We start from the raw sequence: 24,000 nt of genomic DNA, 5'->3' as shown, positions 1-24,000 counted from the left end.
TCTCTCACTCTGTCTCTCGCTCTCTTTTATTCCACCCTTTCAGTCAGAAAAGCATAACATAAAGAGAAAATCAATCCATCTCTTCTTCTTTGGTGCCCAGGGAATGGGGGACTGGGATCAATGTGTGTTGGAAGTTATTCATATCCACTTAGTGATGTGTAGGTAGATACCTCCCCCACCCAACACACACATACACACACGCGCACACACATCCTTTTTGTCACCAAAGTACTAACGACCCCTAAAGAGTCCTCTGGTGGCTGCGCCACACAACTACCACACAGGTTCACTGGAAAGACTCTCTCTCTCTCTCTCTCTCTCTCTCTCTCTCTCGCTCTCTCTTTCGCTCTCTCTCTCTCTCAACCCTCCCTCTCTCTCTCTCTCTCTCTCTCTCAACCCTCTCTCTCAACACCCTCTCTCTCTCCCTCTCTCTCTCTCTCTCTCTCTCTCTCTCTCCCTCTCTCTCAACCCTCTCTCTCTCTCTCTCAACCCTCTCTTTCTCTCTCAACCCTCTCTGGAGACAAGTTTGGTGCTTTAATGAGGCCAGTTTCCTAGTAATTACTGTCACGACTTTATTAGCCATCTAACTCACTCTCACAGACACACACACATACATGCATGTCTGCTAAACACACGCACGCACACACACGCACACACGTACACACAGGCAGTTCTGCTAAACACACACACACTAATCACAGGCTTCATTTCTCTTTTCCTCTCTCCTTCACACACACTCTGAGAGTGGAGTTCATTCATCCATCCCTCTCTCCTCCCCTGAAGGTGTGCAGGTTAAGCGAGTGTAAGAACACGGTGTAAGGCGTTGCGCTCTGTGTGTTCCGTTCTCAGTCGGCTGCGGATGCACGCTCATGTCGCTCTCCCGCCGTCTTTGGGTTGTCGATGTCGTTGTCGTTGTTGTTTTAAAACAATTGTACCGTGAACGTCAATGTACTTGCTCCAACCGATCTGTCACTCAACCAAGCCTACCTCTTTCTCTCTCTCTCTCTCTCTCTCTCTCTCTGTTTCTCTACCCCCAGGCTTTGCAGGAAAAAGCGGAGAGTCTACAGCGGCAGTTGCACTTCTCTGAGAAGAAGCTGCTCAACAAAGAGTTGGAGATGCAGGAACAGGTATCACAATCTTTCTATCTCTCGCTCTCTCTCTATTTACCTCTCTCTCTCTCTCTCTCTCCATCTCTCTGATTTTTTTGTTGCTTTTTGTTGTTTTCATATTTTATTTTCACTTGTTTGTATCGGATGTCTCTGTTTCTCTACCTGCTCTCTCTGTTTTGCTCTCTCTCTCCCTCTTCCTGTTTCTCTCTCTCTTGTTGAAGACAACATGAAATAAAACAATGCCTTTTTCACCTTGGCAGCTCATCACAGTCCTATTATTCATCGATTCAACTAATTATGCCAAAATATCCTGTTTGCTAAAACAGTATTTTTTCGTATTACTCTATTATACATTCAAAAACCATACCTAGCTCATGAACGGAATACTTTTTTGTGTTTATATTACAACGTATGTGATGGCAGGCGCAGAATTTCCATCAATAATATCGTATCGCCACTACACAGCTGGCTAGCAACAGTGCGTAGTCCCAGACTTTTTTCCAGAGTCAAAGAATCAAATCAAACACTGTTTTATCACACATATCCTGTTAAAAAAGTAAATATCCTCATTTGGCAACACATGGTCATCGGCTTAAGGTACAATCCGAGTTATCTCCAACAATACCTCGGCCACATTGGCATAACAAACCGACATATACATCCACTTGGCTAGGTTATTCTGCTATCTGCTGTATCTGACGTACCTGACCCACCACCCATACCACTTTCCCTCATCTGTGTTTTATGTTCACTTTTACATTTACTTCCGACAACATCTCTCCCCCCCCGCCGCCCCCCCTCGCCGCCCCCCTCCCCGCTGCCCCCCCCCCCCCCCCCCCCCCCCCCATCGAACCTGACACCAAACGTAAGGCCACACCTGACCCCTCCTTTCATTTCCTCCTTTCCTCCCCCCCTCCCTTCCCCTTCTCTCCCCTGCTTCCTCCAACCCACTCTCATGTTCCTTGGTCTATAGCCCCCCTCACACATTTCCCAAATTCCTTGAGATCCGGCTTCAAGAGCCAGCGCTGCGGGCCAGGAATGTGCGACACACACACACACACACACACACACACACACAAGCACACACACACACACACACACTCACACAGCCCTGTAATCAGGCTCTCCTTTGACCTTGACATCACACAGAGAAGATATGACTAATCATTATACACACACACACACACACACACACACACACACACACACACACATATATAAACACACACACACACACACACACACACACACACACACACACACACACACACGGCTCTCTTTTGTGGACATGGTATGCAACAACAACAACGGTATTCATTCTGCTCCTCTCTCTGTCTCTCTCCCTCACAAGCTCTCTCTCTCGGCTCCGCCCTTGACCGACCCCGTGACCCCTGCACACACTTCACACACTCACCACACACCTCAGTGTCTGGTCCTCATAAATCCACAATACGGAGACCTTTCATTGCTGGGGTCTCCCCGGGTCACGGAGCCAGTCCCGCAGGCGCTAGCCACGTTGTTGTTGTTGTCTCCTGCCCCCTCCCCATCCCCCGTCCCCCCTGGTAGTAGCAGGCCCCCTGTGGTTACCCAGTTCCAGGGTATTACTGCTACTACTTCTACTACTACTGACTGCTACTATGACTGCTTAACACGGCTTGTGTCCACAACAGACTCCTCACAACTGAGATACCAGGCACTAAGGGAGCAGGAGGCGTTGGCTCAAGGGTGAGGACGTGGGCGTCCAACCCAGTGCCGTTTGTTAGCTTCCACCTCGACCGCCAGACTACCCGGCCCGGGTTAATATTGTCAGGCTGATCGGGCTGTCTGGAAGTGATTCGTTCATACTTGATAAATGATAATTAGCATTCATTACCAATTAATTAGCGTGTGTGTATAGATAAGAACTGTCCACCTGTCCCAATTAACTTCCTCAACCCCAGCCCTGGTGCTCTATCCCAATTAGGTGTGCCTTTTTGGCTTAATGTTTGTTTATTTGAGACAATTTCACAAATTGTCTGCGGTATTAACATTGTGCGTGTTGTGTTGTGCTTGTGCAGTCGCGTCCATTGGTGTGTATGTGGCCATAATAGTTTCTGTTCTCCACTACGTGCCTGGTAGCATAACCCCCCCCCCCCCCCCCCCCCCTCTCCTTACGGACGGCCATGCTGTGCTGGATCATCTGCCGGGACGCGTCTTTTGTAATATGATCTCGCACGCACTCAGATGAGCAGCTCTGCCCAGACTTCACACAGATGTTGCCTGCCGCTCTCTTCCAGCACCCTTGAAGGCTGCGCCGATCCAAAATGGCGGGAGTGATCGGGAGCCCATATACCTTGGTTCAACTCTTCCTCCCCCCCGCCCCCTCCCCCTCAGTACTAGTCTTTTGTATAAATATATAATGATACGCCGGGCACTGTGGTTGAGATGTATTCTCCACACAACTTGGGAGGTTGATGAAATGAAGTGTGTGTGTGTGTGTGTGTGTGTGTGGGTGTGGGTGCGGCAGGGGTGATCAATCCGGCTGTATCTACTGTTCTCTGTATCTGCGCGCGCTGAGTAACAGAGGCATACTGAACGCAACCTCACTCCTCTCTCTAGTGGTCGTCTTCTGGTACGTGTTGTTTTTCCTGCCGCCAGTCCATCCCGCACTTCCAAGATCTTAACTTTAGTTTTATGATCTCGTCTCTCTCTGCTCTCCAGCCACTCCTATCGCCTGTTGTATTGTATCGTATCTATTCTCCTTTTTTTCTCCAAAAGAGTGTTTGTAACGGGATCACTTGTATTGTATTAACCAGGCAAATTGAACCTTGTGACCCACTGCTTCCTGCGAAGAACCACCTCACCTCTGTCCCTATGGACCAATGACGTTGGACCCCCCCCCCCCCCGCCCCCCAGAAAAATCACCTTGCTGTCAGTGAGCGTTTCCCCCCCCCCCCCCCCCCCCCCCCCGATCCCCGCCCCTCCCCCACGACCCCCCCCCCCCCGTGCTTCCCGTTCGGTCCCCTCCCCGAAAGGGTTAACGCCCACCCCACCGACCCAAGCTGAAACCACACCCATCGCTCATTAGCATACATCTGTGACACGGTGACAAACCTGATTCGCGCAGGTTCAAAGTGTCTGGGGCCTGGTAGGTGTTCAGCTGGCAGCTGTCAGAGTCCTCGCCGTGTGACAGCGGCAGCGGAGCGCGCTGGTGGGGGATGTCTTAGCCTCAATCTAAAGACTATATATTTAGATGAAACGTTGTCACTTTAGCACAGCCAGGAGTAGGGCGTGGGGGGGAAGGAAGGGGGGAAGACTGCCTGCTTCACTCAGTCTTCAGGAGCGGGAGAAGACGGTCGTTTCATCAGCAACAAACACCCATCTCCATCTTGTTTTGGTAAAAAAAAAAAAAAAAAAAAAAAAAACGGAAGAGAGACACCATCAGTTATTCATTTTTTTCCGTCGCCTTTCCTCTTTCAGAGAAAGTCAAAGTCCTTTTGGCTCAGACGGTTTGTCACGTCGGGAGAATAGAAAATGGGACACGCCTTCGTTTTGCACTCTCATCTCCGGTGTCTCTCGCTCGCTCGGGCTGTCTCTCGCTCTCATCAGGAGTCTGTCATTGACTGAGAAAATATGAGTAAGGGAGGGGCGGGCCGCTTTTTTCTTTTTTTTTCTCAAACGGTTGATGTTGTTCAAATGCACCCAACATCTGTTTTAATGGCGAGGAGTCTGTGTTGCACACGTTCATGTCTTCGCCACCACCTGTCAGTGAACCAAACGCGCCTGTGCCGCTCAAAGTGGGTTGTTTTTTTTTTAAAGAGAGAGACGCGATGAGAGAGGATTTTGTGTGTGTGTGTGTGTGTGTGTAACAGAGGGAAAACAAGAGATTTGAAACCAGAGGCCTTAGTATTAACGGAACATGAATGCAGATCATCCTTTCCTCCTACGAGAAAAACATGTCAGATCTTCAGGGAATTTAGGAGACGTACTCGTTTTACTCGTTTTCCCTTTTTTTGGTGGGGGGGAGGAAGGAAGCAACACAGACATGATCTTTTTCCCAATTCCATTTCATTGGCCTTGGTCTTTGTTGCCACAACACCACCATCTTCATAGCAATGTCTCCCGGCTCCTCCTCTTAAATGGAGTCAAAAGCAAAGGCGGGCTGAAAAATACGGTGGAAAGATACAATGACAGCAGATGTCGTTTCCCAGCCCTAGAGGTGCGTTTCGCCTGAGACGCGTTACGACACAGCGTTAAGACCCACTTCGTTCTTTCCTACGGGGGAAAGTGCCGCGCCACATTTCGGGGGAGGGGAGGGGCCTCGTGTGCGTCTTCACGTTGCTTCAGAAGGGACACCGCTTCAGATGTTGCCCGTGCTGCAGAACCCGAAGCCCGACCTTGCAACGCACGCATATGTACACATCTCAAGTGAACACACCTTAGCCCAGTTCAGGGAGGATGCGATGTGTTCAGATAAGCCTTTACTACGCGTGCGGTATACAGTCATAAACTGGGAACAGATCCCAGTCGACAAGGTGGCGTGAACATAAAAGGCTAGTGTCTACCCCTCAAGCTATTAAGTAATGGCTATCAAACTTTAAACAGCGACAGTCGAAGGTACGCTAATGCTAATCTCGTCACTGCAAAGTGGTCTCGTCGCTCAATGCGCTGCCACAAGCACTAATCAGGGACACATGGGGACCATTAGGCCACTGACTGCATCGTATCACATCACTACCAAGGAATATTCACACACGCACACACACACACACACACACACACACACACACATATTTGCATATACATAGACATGCATACGTACATACATGCATCCATGCATACACACATAATGTACGTGCATATGCAAACACACACACATACTAATATATGCACACACACACACAAACACACAAACACCTAGATGTATACAAACAAACACATTTCCACACACGCACACATCAATGCACATACACACAAACACACATGCCAACATATGCACACAAATATTTACTCACACACACACACAGACACACACATACACACACACATATACACAAACATGCCCAGGAGATCCACCCTGTCCGTGTGTCGTAACTAAAGCAAACTTAAGAGTGTCCTGTCAGCTTCATTCAGCCTCTCCTGCGCTGGAGAAAGTACACAGAGCTGGGAACAGTATGCACCCCCCCCCCCCCCCCCCCCCCCCCAGCGGCCTGGCTCAGGCTAATGTATAGGACGGTCCCATACAGAGGGAGGACACCCCACCACAGGACAGCTTGTAATTTAGACAAGAGAAGCGGATCTGTCGTTGCTGCGGTGTCTCCTTCGTACATGCACTCTGAACGTGGAGGGGAAAAACACCACACACACAGAAGACACAACACAACCAGATAGAGAGAGACAGAGACAGAGAGAGAGAGATGGGGGAGAGAGACGGAGACACAGAGTGAGTGAGTGAGTGAGTCTCGCTTTTTTCAAAAGGGTCTCGAATCTGGGATCCGGACTTCTCCAATTGTGTACCGAGAGAGCTAGTGGAGGCTCGTGTTTTGTTTATTCAACCCTTGTTTGCTTGCTTCGGTCGGAGGTGGGGCGTGGGGGAGGCAGATTGTTTTGTCTTGGAAGGCCCTTTCTATTATGACTACAGAAGCGGCTATAGATAGATAGAGAGAGACGTTTAGAGGAAAAAACTCCCCCCAGTGTTGCTGAAGGAACGCTTCAATTAAAGATCTCCCGCCTCCCTGATTAAGGCCTCTCTTTTACATTCTCATCGTCTCCTACTTTGAAATGGTGAAATAGTCCTGGAAAGTCCCTCTGGTTTACTGCAAATTGATGGGACTCATACCCTGACATCGTTGGCCTCAATAGTTGTAAAACGAATAGGTTGTTTGGAGCAGAGGCTGGGAGGAAGGGGGTGGGGGGGGGGGGGGGGGGGTAAGGATTGGCGAAGCCTGATGTACTGGGTCCTGTGCCAAGACAATGAGCAGCTCAGTGTTATAGACTGGGACTGTTAAAGACTAGGGGGGTGTGGGGGGGGGGGCTCAGCTTTGAAGTGCTTTCCAAGCCCCTCTTCATCGCACCCGGAGAGCTACGTTAGCCAAGACCAGCCCAAGCAATCGGTTGTATCCAGCAAACAGTGAAATCATTTCAGGGGAAACTTTTTTCAAACTGTTCAATATTCAGAGTGTTCTCCTGGATGAGCGACTGACGCTAGCGGTTAGAAGAACCGAGGTAGGAAGTATCAGGGACTTCCTCTAGGTAGGCTGGACATTTTTGTTGTTGCAAGTACTGTCTTTTCACAGACAAAACAGTCATTAAGGAGCAAGAGCATCTTGCTCCATTATGCCTACAGGTAGGATATACCAATGGACATTGGTATCCAAAGAACCTGCCCTGCCTGGCTCTGTTTGACTCTTCACTGAAAGCACAAGTGAGTGGGTTCAGCCCTTTCAATCTGGCAGCGACGGTTTAAAAGTGCAGTAAAACACTTTAACAATACTATAAATGTACTCTCTCTCTTTTCTGTGTGTGGGGGGGGTGCATGTGTGCATCCCTGCGTGTTTGCGTGCGCGCGTGCACGTGTGTGTGTGTGTGTGTGTGTGTGTGTGTGTGTGTGTGTGTGTGTGCGTGTGCTTACATGGGTGCATGTATGCGTGTGTGTGCATCTTTGCAGGGCAACCGGAGGGGTGGTTGTGCCTAACCAAACCTTTTCTAACTTCTGTAATCAAACTCTGGTTTTTGAAGAGTGTAATTTAGCCCCAGACAGACTTCCTCCAGTCCTCCCCAGTTGAGCTAGCCTAGCCTAGCCTAGCCATCCAACCCTCCACCGGCCGCGTTTGATGTGTTTTTTCCCCCCCGCCACCGCAGTCCCAAAAACCCAGGCTTGTGTCATGCCCATATCCGTGCGCTGACCAGATTGCACAGTCCCCTCCGTCGCCAGTAGGGGGAGTGTGCGGCGAGGCCGGTCCGACTGGCTCGCCGCGGACCCCCTACGGAGACTGTGAAGGGAGAGAGAGAGAGAGGCTCTGTGTGGCGAGTAAAGAAGGGATACCCCTCTGCACCGCTGCACCGCTCGGACACCATGAAACGCCTCGCACGGTTCCCCCTCTGCAGGGATTCAGTGAGCCGCTCAGATGAATGCTCCTCAAAGGGCCCCCGTTTATATGACCTGGTGTGCCGGGCGGATCGGTCTAGCGGCCTGCCTGGCGGACTGTACCGACTGGTCTGGGTGGATCTATCCGTCATCCGCATGGGTGGGGCGCCGGCCGGTGTGATGTCACTTTAGGTAGACGTTGAAACATCAGCTTGTAATGGGCTGATCAACCCACAGCCCACAACCATTACGTCAAACGTCTTTGATGATGGATATACTAGTTTGTTGTTATCGTATTAATTATCATGCCACCTTGAGGGGGAGGAATTTCTAACCAACTTGCCGTGCCGGGAATTTTTTTTTTACCACAACTAAGCAAACAAGGCCGACAGGTGAGCCGCGCGTATTTGTTTAATTATGTTTGCACAGCGCCTTTGTGTGCGTTTGATGCTGCGGCACAATAGCCAAAGTGTTGTGATCACTGTGTCGCGCTCGCCTTTGAACCTGCCGCCGTGTTGACCTCGTTGTGTTTGTCATTACTCCTACTGGAGGCGAGGTGACAGTCAGTCATCATGAGGTGTGTCTCTCGTCCTCCCCCTCCCCCCACCCCCCCCCCCCCCCCCCCAGGTGACGGCAGTGCGACAGGACTACGAGGTGAGGATCAAAGGCCTGCTGCCGGCAGAGCTCCAACGGGAGCTGGAGGACACCATCTCCTCCCTCAAGGCCCAGGTGTGTGTGTGTGTGTGTGTGTGTGTGTGTGTGTTTGCGGACCTCCGGAGGTGGACCCACAGATTCCTGTTGCGACACTGCACTCTTGTACTGCTGTTGTACTGCTTTGTAATGTTGCAACAGCGCTTGCAGGATTCTTGTTGTTACTCAGATGTCGGCATGATTGATATGATTGGTTGTTATCACCTGCACTTTGTGTCAAAGCCTCTGCTTATGACTGCATGTAAATGTAGACTCTAGATACAGGAGCTGAAACTATACTTAATGGTCCTGGTGCTAGCTTGTGCTTTATGTGCTTCATAAATGCACAAAAAGCCCAAAATGAAATCAAACGCAGAAACAGACAATAATTACAATATCACAACTATCGCTACTAACTTAATGTTAGCAGAATCTTTATGCTGTCTCGCTTTCGCATTTAATGGAATAACACTTTGTCACAGAGTGTATTGATAATCCCCCCACCCCAAAAAAACCCACACAATTTGTCATTCAGCGCTGTAACTTTGGACGACCTTGCATTGTGGAAAACTGTACTGGGGGATCCACTGGGACTTCTGGCCATTCTCTGAAACTTCACAGTGGAGGCTTGGTGTTTTGTAGCCCCACAGTGTGTGCCTGTAGCTCTCCCATCTGCCCCAGCGACAGTGTGGATCAGTACCACCAGTAATTGCTCTGGCACACTATCTGTGCCGAGACGCCGTTGTTGCAAGTTGCTTTGTACCACTTGTTGTTTGGGGTTGTTTAGGAAAATGGTGCCCCCACCCAACCAGTTGCCACAAACGTGGCCCTCATTCTGAAATGTGTGTGTGTGTGTGTGTGTCTCTCTCTCTCTCCCCCCCCCCCCCCCTTCCTCACTTCTCTTCCCTCCCTCTCTTTGCCCATCAGATCACACAGTCCTTTTCCTTTCCGCAACAGCATTAACACACACATACATACACACACACACACACACACAGAGCCTCTCAGAGGAACCCTGGTCCTTATTAGTTTCACTGGGGCCCGTTTCTCTCTTTTTTCCTGTTTTTCTGACATGGAGTTGCAGCGAAGGCCTTTCTTTCGGTTCCTTCGTGTTTACAAAGTAAACAAAAGGCGCCTTTTCTGAAGCAGAGGGAGAGACAGAGACAGACAGAGAGCGAGAGAGAGAGAGAGAGGAACTGATGGCACCACTAGTGCCTCTGCGAGAACCCGCCTCGTGTTCCGAGCCGCTCCATCCATATCCCCTTTCAGGGCACCGCCGCAGCTCTGCGATCGGATATGTTTATCGGATGGAGCTCGCGAGCGGCACTGCCTTCACAGCGCATTATTTATTTTGTATGGAGAGAAGACAAGGCGGTGGCGGCGGCGGCGGCGGCGGCGGAGGGTGGGGGTAGAAAAAACAGGTGGGGCAGAATTCAGTGCAGCCACATTTTGCCACAGGGATTTGCATATTCCACATGGCGGCGAAGCGCCAAACGAAACGCCATAACTCATCTAAGGTCTCTCCCCCCCTCCCCTTCGCCCGACATGAAGGAATGCTCTCTGGGCTCGGGTACGGTTAGTTCCAGGACAATGTGGATTCCTTGGCGAGCTGGTGGAGGTTTGCCTGCCCGCCTCGGAGACCTCATGTTGGGGTTTATTTTCAGAAGGCCCCGGTGACACTTGATAAACAAACTCCCAGCTTGTAGCGGAGCGAGGGTGGGTTAACACGTGGTGGACTCTCCCCCCCCCCCCCCCCTCCTCCAACACCAGCGCCAACATCACCATCTCATCTCCACCACCAATACCTCCAACCGCCTCCCCCCTACCTCCACCACCACCAACACAAGCTCCCTCACCTCCTCCACCATCACCACCTCCACCAATTCCACTGGCATCCCTACTTCCACCACCACCTTCCCACATCCACAACTTCCACCACCACAGCCTCCACCACCATCGCCTCCACCACAAAATCCATTCAAACCACCACCATCGCCTCCACCACAAACTCCATCCGAACTCCACCCGCTGACCCCCAGCCTCCCTCCCCCACGTTGGCTCCACCCTCGCATTGTGTATCCCTCTCCAGGTCCATCTGAGAGCCAGTCGGTCAGAATGCATCTAACACGTGTTTTTTCTGTGTTGCAGGTCAACTTCCTCCAGAAGAGAGCCTCGCTACTGCAGGAGGATCTGGATACACATCGCAATGGTAGGTTTTTGTGTGTGTGTGTGTGTGTGTGTGTGTGTGTGTGCGCGTGTGTGTGTGTGCGCGTATGTGTGTGAACACATGTTAGTGCATGCATGGTGTTTTCATACATGCATGTACATACACATATGTTTCATTGATAAGATTTCTTCTACATTTGTAGAAGTATAAATTATGCTGCTCCCTCTTTCATCATTCACGTATTCATGTATGAGTCATCATACGTATTCATGTACTAGTCATCATATGAGTCAACAGAGTCATCTCTCATAAATTGCCTCTTACAAATAATTAAGATTTCGAGATAGCTTTTCAACCATCACGTAGAAGCAGTAAGAGCAGTTTTCACAGAATGAAGTTTTAATATAATTTTGCATCACAATGTGTTTTATGTCATGCCTTACCACTTCTCTAACACAGGTAACGGGAAATATACCAGCAACCAACCCAGTGAAATATGAAGGACGAAGGCGACCTATCAGATGTGAGCATCATTGACTGTTACCAGGGCGGCATTTCACCCACTCGTCATGCCATTGGAATATTCATCTTTTTTTATGCACTGTCATGTTCATTTTTTTATTTCATACTGTATTTATTAACTGATGAACTCTTTGTGGCTGTGCCTTATTTTTTAAAAGCCCTATTTTTATTGTTCCATCATAAGCGCCTTTGTGAAAATGAAGTATGATTGTTATATTTAAAAAGTTGTTACTCATTCTTAATAAAACATTTTGGTGTTTTTCTTTTATAACCCCGGTTCCGAGTGTTGTGTCTTGGCATGCCTTTCCACCTCATGCACATACCTTACGTTCAGTCAACCTATCAATTAAAACGTCGCCCTTTTCGTTTTCACATGACCCCGGCGTGTTCACCGTGATTAGCTCGGTAAGAACACACCAAACCCACGGCCTTGACTCCCCCATGTCTGTGTAAGCATGGCCCCCTTTCCTTTTGTTCATGCCCCTATTGGAGCAGTTGGGAGAGCGGTCGGATCACGGCGGTGGTGGTGTTCGGGGTTTGTGGTCGTTTAAGATAAAGAGCTCTTGGGGCGGATCGTTTAAAGCTCTTGCCAAAAGCTACAGTCATTGGGTCCTGTGTTACAAACCTCGGCCCACAACTCAACTGTTTTTCACCAAAGGCTCCACTCGAGCCCCGAGCGGTTCGACCCAGACTCTGAGGGGGACGCCTCGCCTCGCATCGCCCCCACCCCCCCACCCCCCCCCCCCCAAAACCCAGAGACCCGAGAAGGCTGTAAGACGACGATAACATTGGGTGGACCGAGGATGGGTTTAATATCCATGTTTCAATCTCTGGTAGGTGGAGGAATGCCTTGGCTGGAATACTGATCAGTACGAGCAAATCTGCAAAATGTGTGTTTTTCCTGGAAACCAGTTTGAAGGAATTATAGTCAGAAGGACAGCTTGGATTTCAAAGCAGCCTTGCACCCCCACCAAAAATACGTATTAGCATTGGCATGGCTGTGTCTTTGTGCATGCGGTATGCACTTACCCACGTGTTTCCATTGTCCATGAACTTATCTTGCCTTTTTTCTTTTGGTTTTTATTTGATGTGCTGATTCTGCAACTTTCTACTGCACAGGCAGAAAGTGGGAGAGGGAAGAAAAACTGAAAAGAGGAGAGAAGAGAGAGTAAAGCAGGGAGGACTGTCTAAATGACATCTGGGGAAACAGGGAATTAGGAATTTAAGCACAAAGGTTTGTACATCGCCGTTACAGGAGGAGCTGAATACTAGGTGTGTGTGTGTGTGTGTGTGTGTGTGTGTGTGTGTGTGTGTGTGTGTGTGTGTGTGTGTGTGTGTGTGTGTGTGTGTGTGTGTGTGTGAGAGAGAGAGAGAGAGAGAGAGAGAGTGTGTGTGTGTGTGTGTGTGAGTGTGTGCGCACGCGAGCGCATGCATTCGCTCTCACAAACGTATGACGCCGCCGACACGTCTGTTGACAGCGAGTTCCCTTCTGTGTCAGTCAGCCGCTTAGCGTAGACACGCAACTGTGCTGTTAGCGAGGGTCATAGGTCAGCGTTCCTTCCTGTCCTGAACAGACCTTGCATGGCGCCCTCCTCCTGGCGTGCCATGCGTCCAAATGGCACCCTCAACTTAACATCGCTGCTTGTAATGGCTTATCTGCCTCGTTACAGCAGAACATCTCTTTGAAATTGTTTAACAGACTAATTAATTCTGTCCAGCCACCCCACTCCCTTCCCATCCAAATCGCCGTGGTAATTGCTTTGGTGTAAATACAAGGTTCAATCCCCCCACCCCCACCCCTTCCAACAGTAGACTTGGTGCCATTAGGGATCAAAGACCCTGACTTCCTCTGCCTTATCTCCCGATCAGACAGAGGAGCTGTTGTCAGGCCATTCCGGCGACAGCACCCAGCCGCAGCCTGCACTGTCCCAGGAATGCCCTCCTGCCGTTCAAGGCGATCACTGGAACAGAGCTGCAGGTTGCCCCAACACACAGCGATAGACCCTCTGTTTCTTCGGCATACTGTTTGGTCATAGGACAACATCCAAGAGCATCTCATGCTCAGAATGCAAGACTGAAAACGTCAGCAGAGCATTTATAGTATATCGTTAATGCTACATGATATACGTATCTTTGCCGTTTGCTTCTATATTGTCAGTGAGTGCACCTAAACGCAGTGGAAACTGACTGCTTTGCTATCACACTGAGCACTTGTGTGTGCCTATACCCAATCGTGAACTTCTGGGATTGACTGTACAACGTCAACAGGTGATTGACAAAGTGAACATGTCATCACATTGTGTGTGAATGTGTGTTTCTCCATCAGTGGGGCTTTTTATAGCACTGTGTTTTTGTGCACGACCCTAGGAGGCCCATGTTTGGCTGCTGTACATTGCCTGCATAAATAAACCCTGTTTACCTCCAATCCTCCTGCTCACACACGCAGCACATTTACTTACTCAACCCACTATTTATTCAGGCTTCCATCAATCTTGTCCTTCTCTCCCTCTCCAGCATGGCTTCTTCATCTCCTTGTTCACACAGTTCTTACCAAGATGTTTTACTTACTTGTTTTTTAACTAACATTTGAAAATCCCAAATGTATGTATTGACCGTGTGAGTAAAGTAAAAATGTAAACACAACATGTAAATGTAGACATTAGGGGAGAGTGGGGGAGAGGAGAGTTGAGGTCAATACTGTATATACGGTCAGTAACAAAACCTTATCGGTCAACTGTATATAATTATGGGACATGTAAGGGGACATGTCTCTTACATTGACATAAGAGATGGACGCAGAGGTTTAGAGAACAACAGAGATTCCAGTGGCCGGTTTTCTCTGCTTCTTGGTTTGATACCGTGGGTTGGGTATCTTGGATGTAGGACCTCCATGCGAGGCCCATGGGTGTGTGGGAGTCTTGTCTGAGTCTCGCTTGCCCTTCTGTCTGAGTTATGTGAATCCTTCTCTCTCATCCGCATCTATTTTTATCTTTCCCTTTCTCTTATTATTTCTGCCTTCTCTCTTCTTTGCTCCTCCGCTGTTTCTTCGGGGTACGTGTGAAACTTAAGTTGCGAGTGCGAGACACATTACTTCCGATCTGAACGTTTCTCCCCAAGCCTCCAGTGTTTTGTTGATAGCACAATTGTAAAGGTAGTCATATATATCTTTGCTGCTCCTTGTCTTTCTCCAGTAGGCATAATGCCATTTTCCACGGCCTCTTCCATCACTGGCATCTCCGTCTCTATTCACCATGGAAATTGTCCTGTTGATATTTCACACCCCGATGGAGGAACAGGAAGTGGGCTATAAGTATCTGGGGCGTTTAAAAAAACAGCAGAGCAAGTGAGCAATCAGACGTGACAAAACTGGACCGGCGCTAGTGGGTTTTATTGAGCTTCTGGAGGGGCTGAACATGAAAGCGAAAGAAAAAGAGGGACAGAGACAGAGAGTCGGGTCATGGAGCTGTCCGTCGTGGTGTCCACAGTGGCGTCCATCTTGGTGAAGCGGTCGGTTTCTTTGGCGGGCGGCGGCGGTGGCGGAGGAAATGAAAGTCATTACTGTTGGAGCGGACTGAGCTTCATGGCCCAAACGGGATTAGACGGAGCATCCGACATTGTTTCTATACGTCGGCAGACTTAAAAGCCAAGCGCAAAATGGGATTAAAAACGAAGGAAAAAAGACCAATAAATAACCTTCGCTGAGCCACTGCCACCCCCTAAAACCCCCCCGCTCGCACGCTCCCTCTCTTTCTGCCTTTTCTTCCCCCTCCCCCGCCCCCTCCCCCACACACACACACCCCCATCCTCACACCTCTTCTCTGTGTCACCCATTCTCTTCATAAACTGTTCCATCTCTTTCACCCGCCTGTCTCCTCCTCCACCGCCTCCCCCAACCCCGCCTCCATCACAGCTTTCTTCTCGCGTCTCGTCTTCTCTCTTCCTCCGTCGCGTTCAGGTTAGAGCCAGCCCTCACACACTCACACTCTAGTCACTCTCCTGCTGCCTGAAGAGTTCAAAATTTGAACTTCACTTCCCTCAAATTAAACCTTTGAGCACTGTCTTCTTTCGCTCCTCCCCTCCCCTCTTCTCATCCTCTCTCTCACTCACAACTCTCAAGTCAGTCTGTCTGTCTCTGCTAATGCTCTCTCCTCCCCTTGCACTGGTTGGAAACAGCCCCATAACAAGCCTTGTGAATTGTTGCCCTTCCTTAACTTTTAAGGGTATTATGCACCATGTCCAACTTCAAAGAGCGTCTTAACTTCCACACTTTAATTGTATCGTCTCCAGCTCTCAGTGTGTGTGCCATCTGATTCTGCTGACGGCTGCACTTCTTCTTCCTCTCATCCTCCTACCCCTCCTTCTCCTCCTCTTTGTGGCCCCTGTCCGGTTCCACTCACACACACACACACACACACACACACATACACACACACACGCCTCTCATCGGCTCCTTGCTCTCTTCAGTGGCCATTGTCCGTCTGTTGTCCCCTACTTTGAGAGGAGAGCGTTCATTTCCTCTCCTGACAGTCACTGGTTGCCAAGGGTGTGTACACACCAAACAACCCCCCCCCCTTCCCCATCTCCCCTCTCCCCTCTCTCCCCCACCACACACACTCACATCTCACCCCCTGCCCTAAATTGACCGGCAACTTTTCTCTTTATCTGCTCCCTCTCTGCCTATATGTCTCTCTCTCTCTCTCTCTCTCTCTCTCTCTCTCTCTCTCTCTCTGTGTTTATAGTCTACCCCTCTCTCTCTCTCTCTCTCTCTCTCTCTCTCTCTCTCTGTGTTTATAGTCTACCCCTCTCTCTTTCTCTCTGTCGCTCTCATGCTCTCAGCATGAGTGCATGGTCGCTTGTCCCTCCTCATGGCCCTGGTTGATAATTGCCGTAAGCCTCTCTCTTGGTTTCATTTTCCGTTGTCCTCCCCCCAAATTCTTGGCTCTTGCTTGAGATAAAGGGATGAGCACTTCAAAGGAGCCTGCAAAGAGTTTAACCCCAATCTGAGAGGAGCAGCACACAATACTCTAATTGAGAGCAGTTACTGATCACAGACCTAAACGATGCCCAGAGAACTGGACTGGTTAAGGCCTACACACACTGACACATGCACAGGACATCTCTGAGCTTTTAGGACCACATCTACAGTGGTTAGTAGTAGTTCGGAAAGGCTACAGTGCTCCATGGGGCCGTATATTCCTGGCCAATCAGAACACAAGTTAGTCGTCTACGAAATGAATCACAGTGGCTCTTGAATGTTTGCACAGAACCTTTTTTTAGAGGGGATGAGAGTGGTGTTAGTGGTGGTGGAGGTGATTGTAGAAGTGGGTCGTCGGGTCGGGATGTTTGAGGTGGTTGTGGTGCTGATGGGTTAACTTAGTGGTGGTGGGGGTGGTGTTGTGGGGCTGATAGTGGTAGTTAAGGTAGTGGTGGTTTTCGAGAGTGTGGAGCTGGTGTTGCTAGTCGTGGTGTATATTGGCCCTTGTTTCTATACAGTAGCACTTTAAGTTTTCTTATTTGATTAATGTTACATACTCTAATGATTAATGCACATTTGGGCTTATATCTTCATTGTTAAATGCACTTATTATAAGTTGCTTTGGACGAAAGTGTCGGCTAAATAAATGTAATGTAATGTTGGTTGTTGGTTTAGAGGGGGGGCATGCACATTAGAGAGTCTTATTGAACTCACTGATGATTTATGCTGCCTCCCGTGTCTATTTATGGTTCTCTTTGTAGTGTGTGTGTGTGTGTGTGTGTGTGTGTGTGTGTGGGGGGGGGGGGGGGCTTGAATTTGACCTGTCTCTGTAATAACATCTTCTCCGACCAGTGGGACAGTTACAGCCCATAACCTCTCTCCTCCACCCTGCCAAGCACTCATTCTTCAGCTCTCTTTAAAGGCTTTTTTTATGGAGCCCAAGAGCCTAGGATTCCTCTGGTCTAGGGGCCGGACAGATTCTAGGGGTCAGTTCCTTGGTGGAGGTGGTGGTGTTGGTGGAGGTTGTGATGGTGGGGGTGGGGGCGGGGTAACAACCCTAATATCAAAGAACCCCTGAACTGGACATGAAGGGCCCAACTGGCCCCTTGGTACCGGCAGGGGGTACGGAGCGTTGCCAGGGAAACGGTTTCACCCTGGTGTGTTTACTGTCAGAGGTCGACCCAGGCCCTGGAAAGTAAACAAAGACTAACATTGTCTGGCTAGCATTCTTTTATTGGTCTATGGTCATGTCCTGGGTCTGTGTAGTGCTCTGGAGTACTCTGGGGTAAACATACTAGCTCCATGGTAGCTATATCCATTATACACGCTATACACTGTGCATTTTAATGTCAGATGATTTATCTCAGATGGATGATATAGTAATGGTTTGTTGCAGGAACACAAAGTGAATGTAATTATGTGTAGGTAGAAAATGTATGTTTGGGTTTGATGCCATGCACTCCATCAGTACAAAACGTTTTTTAATCCGCTTGATGTAAAGCTGTGAGAAAATTTGAAACTTTTTGGTAAACAATAATCAAAAGCGTTATACCTGTTCTTATTTGTACTGTACATTTGAAGACAACTGTCTGTTGAGACAACATGGCGGCAAACAAACATAACACACATACACTCACGTGCACACACACACACACACACACACACACACACACACACACACACACAATTTGAACAGTGAAGGGGCAGCAGTTGAACTGAGCAGAATAAATAACATTAACATCGACTATGATGACATAACCTAATGTAAATAATATAGTCATAACTAGATAATACAGTCTCCAAAGTCTGACAGTATATATATAGGCTTTATCCAGAAACTATATTTTATTACTTGTATGTGTTATTACATGGTTAAAACATGGTTATTTAGCCATTTTCTACTAATTGCCACGCCAGTTAAGAGCCCAGTGTACTGAAGAAAGAAAGATGAATGTATAAATATCTGTGGATCTCTCCGCCCTGCTGCTTGATGATAGTTCCAGAATCCAGGGTAATAAATTGCACTTAAACAATGTCTATGATCCCCGTGTGTATTCATATGCATTCATATGCCCATGTGGCCACGGGTTGGAGCTGTAGAGTTTTAGCTAGTTTTTTTTATCCATCCATCTTTATGTCTACGTACGGGTGTCTATGTTTTAAAACATATTTTTGTGACATATTTCCTTTTCGTTTTTGGTACAGCAATTTTGCGTGGGAAAACTGGAGCAACTGAAAAATCCGTTGGACTCGAAGGGGTTAATCTCTAAACTATGTGGATCTTAAAGAAAATAAAAGAACCCTGCGACTTTAAAGTTGATGTAGCAACAGAGGGATTGCAGGGATAATGCTATTGGGACGGCAGATCAGTTACTTCTGACGTCCCGAAGCCTCCGGGAGTTGGCTCAAGATTGCTTGTCTTTGATAAGGTCCTTGCAACTTAGTAGAAACTTTGTGATCTGTGAAAAGCGCGCCGAAGACACGCAAACCTTTACTTCAAAAAATACACGGCATCGCCTAAATACACCACATTGCAAATGTATTCAGTTGTGAGTGAATCATTTATTTTCAGAGATCGTTTTGCTCTCTTTTTGTATTTTTTTAGCGCATTGGAAGAGTGATTGTTTTCTACATAGCTTTCGGGACTCAGCAGTCGGTTTCTTACTTTGAAGTGCGCTGTTCCCTTCCCTCCGTTCAGTTCACGTTGGAGTCGCCTTCAGGAGAGACCTGCTGTACGGCAGCTTGATACGTTCGGGCAGAGAAGCGATATATTTTCCCCCTTCTTTTAACAACGAAGCAACGATAACATTATTTTCTCCGTGTAATCGTCTCCTAAACTGAATGGACTTGTATGCGGATTCGCGCTTTGGATACACCAACTGTGGATTATGGTATGTTTTTTGTGTGGATACCAAACCGGAGTGTTTTTTGAGGAGCTAACTCATGGATCGATGGTAAGTTACCGGAGTGTGTGCTTCTGCGCTGGCCCCGTTTGAGTTGCTTTGATGTGCTGCTGAAATGCTTTGAAGTCGTGTAATAAATGAACTTTTTCATAACGCGCCTCTATAACTCTTTGATTGTATATCTGTATGCCTTCTTGTATTTACGAACAGTTTAAAATGCTCTATAGGGAGGAAATGCTATTTTTTGTCAAGTGCTTATTTAGACCGAATACTTTCTTTGGAATTCCTCCCCCCCCCCCCCCCCCCCCAACACACACACACATACACACACACACACACACACACACACACACACACACACTACTTCTGAGACTTTTCTGTGTAGTTGGCGTTGGACTTAAAAGACGGTTGTTTTAGGGGTATCCTACCACTATCCTACCGCTCTAAATGTATGTCTATTGATAGTGCAATATGTGTGTAGGCCTATGTTCTACCTAATGGAGATTTGTTTTCCAAGTTTTCCCGATGTCTATAACAAAATAAGTACTTATATACGAATATATATCTTACAGAACCGGTTGCGGAGAATGACTTAGAATGCATTTATTATCAGCGTACAGTCAGTATGGCAATCTGCTTTGAACTAAAGCGTTTTTTTTTACGGTATAATAGCCCAGGCTTGTGTGTTATTTGATAAATAACAGATAACGCCAATTGCTTGTGAACTCATCGATCTGATGTATTTGAAGGGTCATTTACTTGTTTGACATTTTAGCCGTGTCTTACTTTCTGAGCTACAAGTAGTATGTGGAGAGGCATGTGCTTCAGTTGCCTGATACTGACATAAACCATTTCCTTCACGTTTTGTTCTGCACAACTACGTTTGTCCCAGAGTACAGTGATATCTCTCCACGTGGATGTCTAGATTCAATGCGATTAAATGTTGTAAAAACTGCATAGATTGTGAGTAGGAAATGGTCAAATGCCGTGATGGGTGCGTTGTAGACCTCTGATTGCGGCAGGCTTTGTAATATGGACGAAAAGCGATCATTACTATGTATATAATTGGTTAAATTCCTATGAGAAGCCCTAATACCCAATGACGCGTGTTGTGTACCATGCTACGTTAATGAAAGACTTTGATAGTTTTTTGATGATTTAACGCATAGCGGTTGGTCGTGTAGATGTTCTTTTGGCGCATACATTTGTGTTTCACGCTGTACTCTGATTGTTTGCTCTATTTAATAATCGCAATAAACCAGAGCAGTTCATATTTGTGTGAACTACTGCAGTATTTGTCTGATTTGTTTTCAGTAGAATAGCTTTTGTCTGTTTGCTGTGAAACTGAGCACGGTCTGGGAAAAAAACCGCTGCGTCGCTGCCTTTGAAGTTGGGGTGGATCTGGTCGTGATTAGATCAATACTTTGTGTTTCAGAGAGAAAACGGACAGACAGAGAGAAGCTCCCCCGCTGACATAAGAGAGTGAGGAGATTACAGCAGAACCCAGAGGAGGCGAGACAACACACGGTTTCTTCGGCCGCCTCAGGAGCCATGAGCCGGGCGCTTACGGACCATATAGCCACTAGTTTCCGTGAAGATGCTCCCCGGCCCCCGGTTCCCGGGGAGGAGGGCGACGCTACGCCCCGCTACCCCGGCAAAGTAGCGACCATGAGACCCCTGGATACCGCCAAGTCGATCCTCCTCCTCAAGTCTCCCGGCTCCTCCGCGAGGAGAAACGAGGACGGTCTTGGGGAGCCCGAGGGGAGCGCGTCTCCCGACTCGCCGCTTTCCCGGTGGACCAAGTCGCTGCACTCGCTCCTCGGGGACCAAGACGGTGCTCTGCTGTTCCGGACATTCCTTGAGCGAGAGAAATGCGTGGACACTTTAGACTTTTGGTTCGCATGCAATGGTTTCAGGCAAATGGACCTGAAGGATAGCAAAACGCAGCGAGTCGTCAAAGCAATTTACAAGCGCTACATTGAGAACAACAGCATAGTTGCCAAGCAGCTGAAACCCGCTACCAAGACCTTCATACGGGACAACCTGAAGAAGATCGACTCGGCGATGTTCGACCAGGCACAGACAGAGATCCAGAACATCATGGAGGAGACCTCGTATCAGATGTTTCTCACTTCTGATGTTTATCTCGAATACGTGAGGACTGGAGGTGAAAACCCTGGCCACGCCAATCCGAACGGTCTGAGCGACCTGAAGGTGGTGTGTGGATACCTGCCCACGCTGAACGAGGAAGAGGAGTGGAGCTGTGATTTCAAAGCCAAAGCGCTGGTTGGACTATCTTCTAAAGCTCTCAGGGCGACCATGTCCGTGAGGGCGGTGGAGGTCATGGACAAGGCGTACGGGTAAGAATTACACATGTATAATACCCACAATACGTGCTGATAATGTCCGACTGTAATTTTACATTCAAGTTATTCATAGATAAGTCAATTGTAAACTCGGATGCAGAGAAACGGGCGCGCGTAAAAAAGTGCCAAAATCGCCGCTTACCAATTAGCAGAATTTTATTTTTTGCTGGATGGAAACATATCAACTAGTCTTTTTCAAATTCGCGCACCGACGTACACAGACGCGCGCGCGCACACATTTGATGTCGTTTTTCCTCGCTCACCCACACTCCCTCCCTCCCTTCCTCGCCTCGCGCACCCACACTCCCTTCTTCCCTCCCTCCCGCACCTCGCGCAGTCACCCAGCCACACGTTGTTCATCTCTTCTGCTGGCGCGCGCTCCACTGGCTGCACCCGCGCTTCCGCAGCTTTGAAATAGTTCCGCAGATAGAGGGATCGTCTTCCAGGGGGGAAGTTAGCAGATCAAGCCCGCCTGCCCGGTCCCCCCAGCCAGCGAATAATAGATGATGCTATAGCTGTGCCATCTCTCCTCAACCACACGCACAACATCATGAGTGGCTTTAAAAAAAGAAATCCTCTGTATCCTATTGACATCAAACAACCTTGTATTGTCATTCTTGTAGCCCACATGCACGAACACTACTTAAACTCGACCCTATTACTATCCAGGGTAAAAGTAGAGTTTCTCAATGATGGAAATAGTCAACTGTATTTGGTTGTGCTAAGAGACAAACCTATCGTTTCTAGAAGGGATATTCTGTATTATTTTTAATCATTGATGTCAGGTATAGTTGTGTGTGTGTGTGACTACCATGACAGTTGAAGCATGGGCAACACCCCCCTTCTCTCCTCTGATTCAGCTTCTCCTTTCATTTAGAAATAGAACAACATCCACAACAACAAAACCGCCCCCCAAAAAAACAACACAAAACGCGTCAGCTACAGTGAATATGACCCCCACCCACACAGAAACACATACACACCCTCGCACAAGCGCACACAAACACACACACACACACACACACACACACACACACACACACACACACACACACACACACACACACATTCCCCCGTTTTTTTCCCTCCTTTCTTTTTGTTTACCACAATTCTCCTCTGATTCCCTGCTCTGCTTGCTCCGCCCCTCCTTCACCACTTTCATCTTTCCATTGTGAGAAAAAAAATGATGTGATGAGGAAGAGCAATGGGCTGCTTCCAAAGAGAGAGAAAGAGGGAGGAAGAAAGAGAGAGGGGGATTAAAAGGAGAGGGACGAGAACGAGAGAAGGAAGAGAGACAGAGATGGAGGGAGGGGGAGATTGCAGTGTGTGAGAGAGCGGGAGAGAGACAGAGGGAGGGAGAAAGAGAGAGAGAGAGAGAGAGAGAGAGATACTGAGGGAGAGGGAGAGAAGAATGTGAGGCCAGCTGTGTTAAATACCTGACTCTTTGCAGTGCCTCTGAAGGTCAGCTTGGAGCTGGGGGCCTACAGCTCTAGTCATGCTGGGTCTCTCTCTCGCTCTCCTTCATTCTGTCTCTCCCTCCTCCTTCTTTTCTCCCCAGGTCTGTTCATAAAGAGACCCCCCTCGTCTCTCCTCCTTTCTCTCCACTGCCCTTCCTTTTTTTCTCTCTGTCTGTCTGTCTCTGTCTCTGTCTGTCTGTCTGTCTGTCTGTCTGTCTCTGTCTCTGTCTGTCTGTCTGTCTGTCTGTCTGTCTGTCTGTCTCTCTCTCTCTCTCTCTCTCTCTCTCTCTCTCTCTCTCTCTCTCTCTCTCTCTCTCTCTCTCGCTCTCCCTCTGCTCTCACCATGGCAGGAATGTGTACAGCAGGAGACGAGAGGGCTGAGAAAGGCTTCAGGGAAATGGAAAGAAAAAAAAACACAAACAAACTTGTAGGCCATATGAAGCTGTTTACCAAAAGAAACGACTAATAACTAGCCGACTTGAGCTAAGCGATCCACACATGGATCGCCACACATGTGTGGCCACACATGGAGGACAGACAGAGGTTCTCCAATGTGGGCCAAGATGTTGACCTCTCCCTTAACTGAAAATGTACCTACCACATTGACATTGACTTTTAAGGTTACTACAGGTTAATAGCTTCCTCTAATAGCGTCTGCATATTTGATCATCCACAGCCTAAAATTTAGCAGCAGTTAATGCCAGACGTTTATCATTTGCTTTCCTACACTCTATTCTTTGAACCA

General features: G+C 48.3%; 2 protein-coding genes across 2 annotated transcripts in view; both read left to right on the top strand.

Annotated features, from left to right (window-relative positions):
• cep112 (centrosomal protein 112) overlaps positions 1-11,655 on the top strand; it is a 106,202-nt gene extending 94,547 nt beyond the window's left edge. The window contains exons 24-27 of the mRNA XM_084488344.1: positions 1,038-1,127; positions 8,803-8,904; positions 11,014-11,074; positions 11,492-11,655. Of these exons, the coding sequence (XP_084344470.1) occupies positions 1,038-1,127; positions 8,803-8,904; positions 11,014-11,074; positions 11,492-11,532 (294 nt within the window). The 3' untranslated portion in view covers positions 11,533-11,655. The remainder of the gene's footprint in view (positions 1-1,037; positions 1,128-8,802; positions 8,905-11,013; positions 11,075-11,491) is intronic.
• Positions 11,656-19,245: 7,590 nt separating this feature from the next.
• Positions 19,246-21,796, top strand: axin2 (axin 2 (conductin, axil); the record flags this gene model as incomplete). The annotated part of the gene is made up of 2 exons (XM_084488626.1): positions 19,246-19,483; positions 20,868-21,796. Exon 2 carries the CDS (start codon positions 20,984-20,986, stop codon positions 21,794-21,796), a length of 813 nt encoding a protein of 270 aa, XP_084344752.1. The 5' UTR covers positions 19,246-19,483; positions 20,868-20,983.
• Between the last annotated feature and the right edge of the window lie 2,204 nt (positions 21,797-24,000).

The sequence above is a fragment of the Micromesistius poutassou genome (genome assembly GCF_964030765.1).
Source record: "Micromesistius poutassou genome assembly, chromosome: 1".
NCBI lineage: Eukaryota > Metazoa > Chordata > Actinopteri > Gadiformes > Gadidae > Micromesistius > Micromesistius poutassou.
The sequence above is the reverse complement of the archived record's forward strand: the minus strand, read 5'-3'. Positions and strand labels throughout refer to the sequence as shown.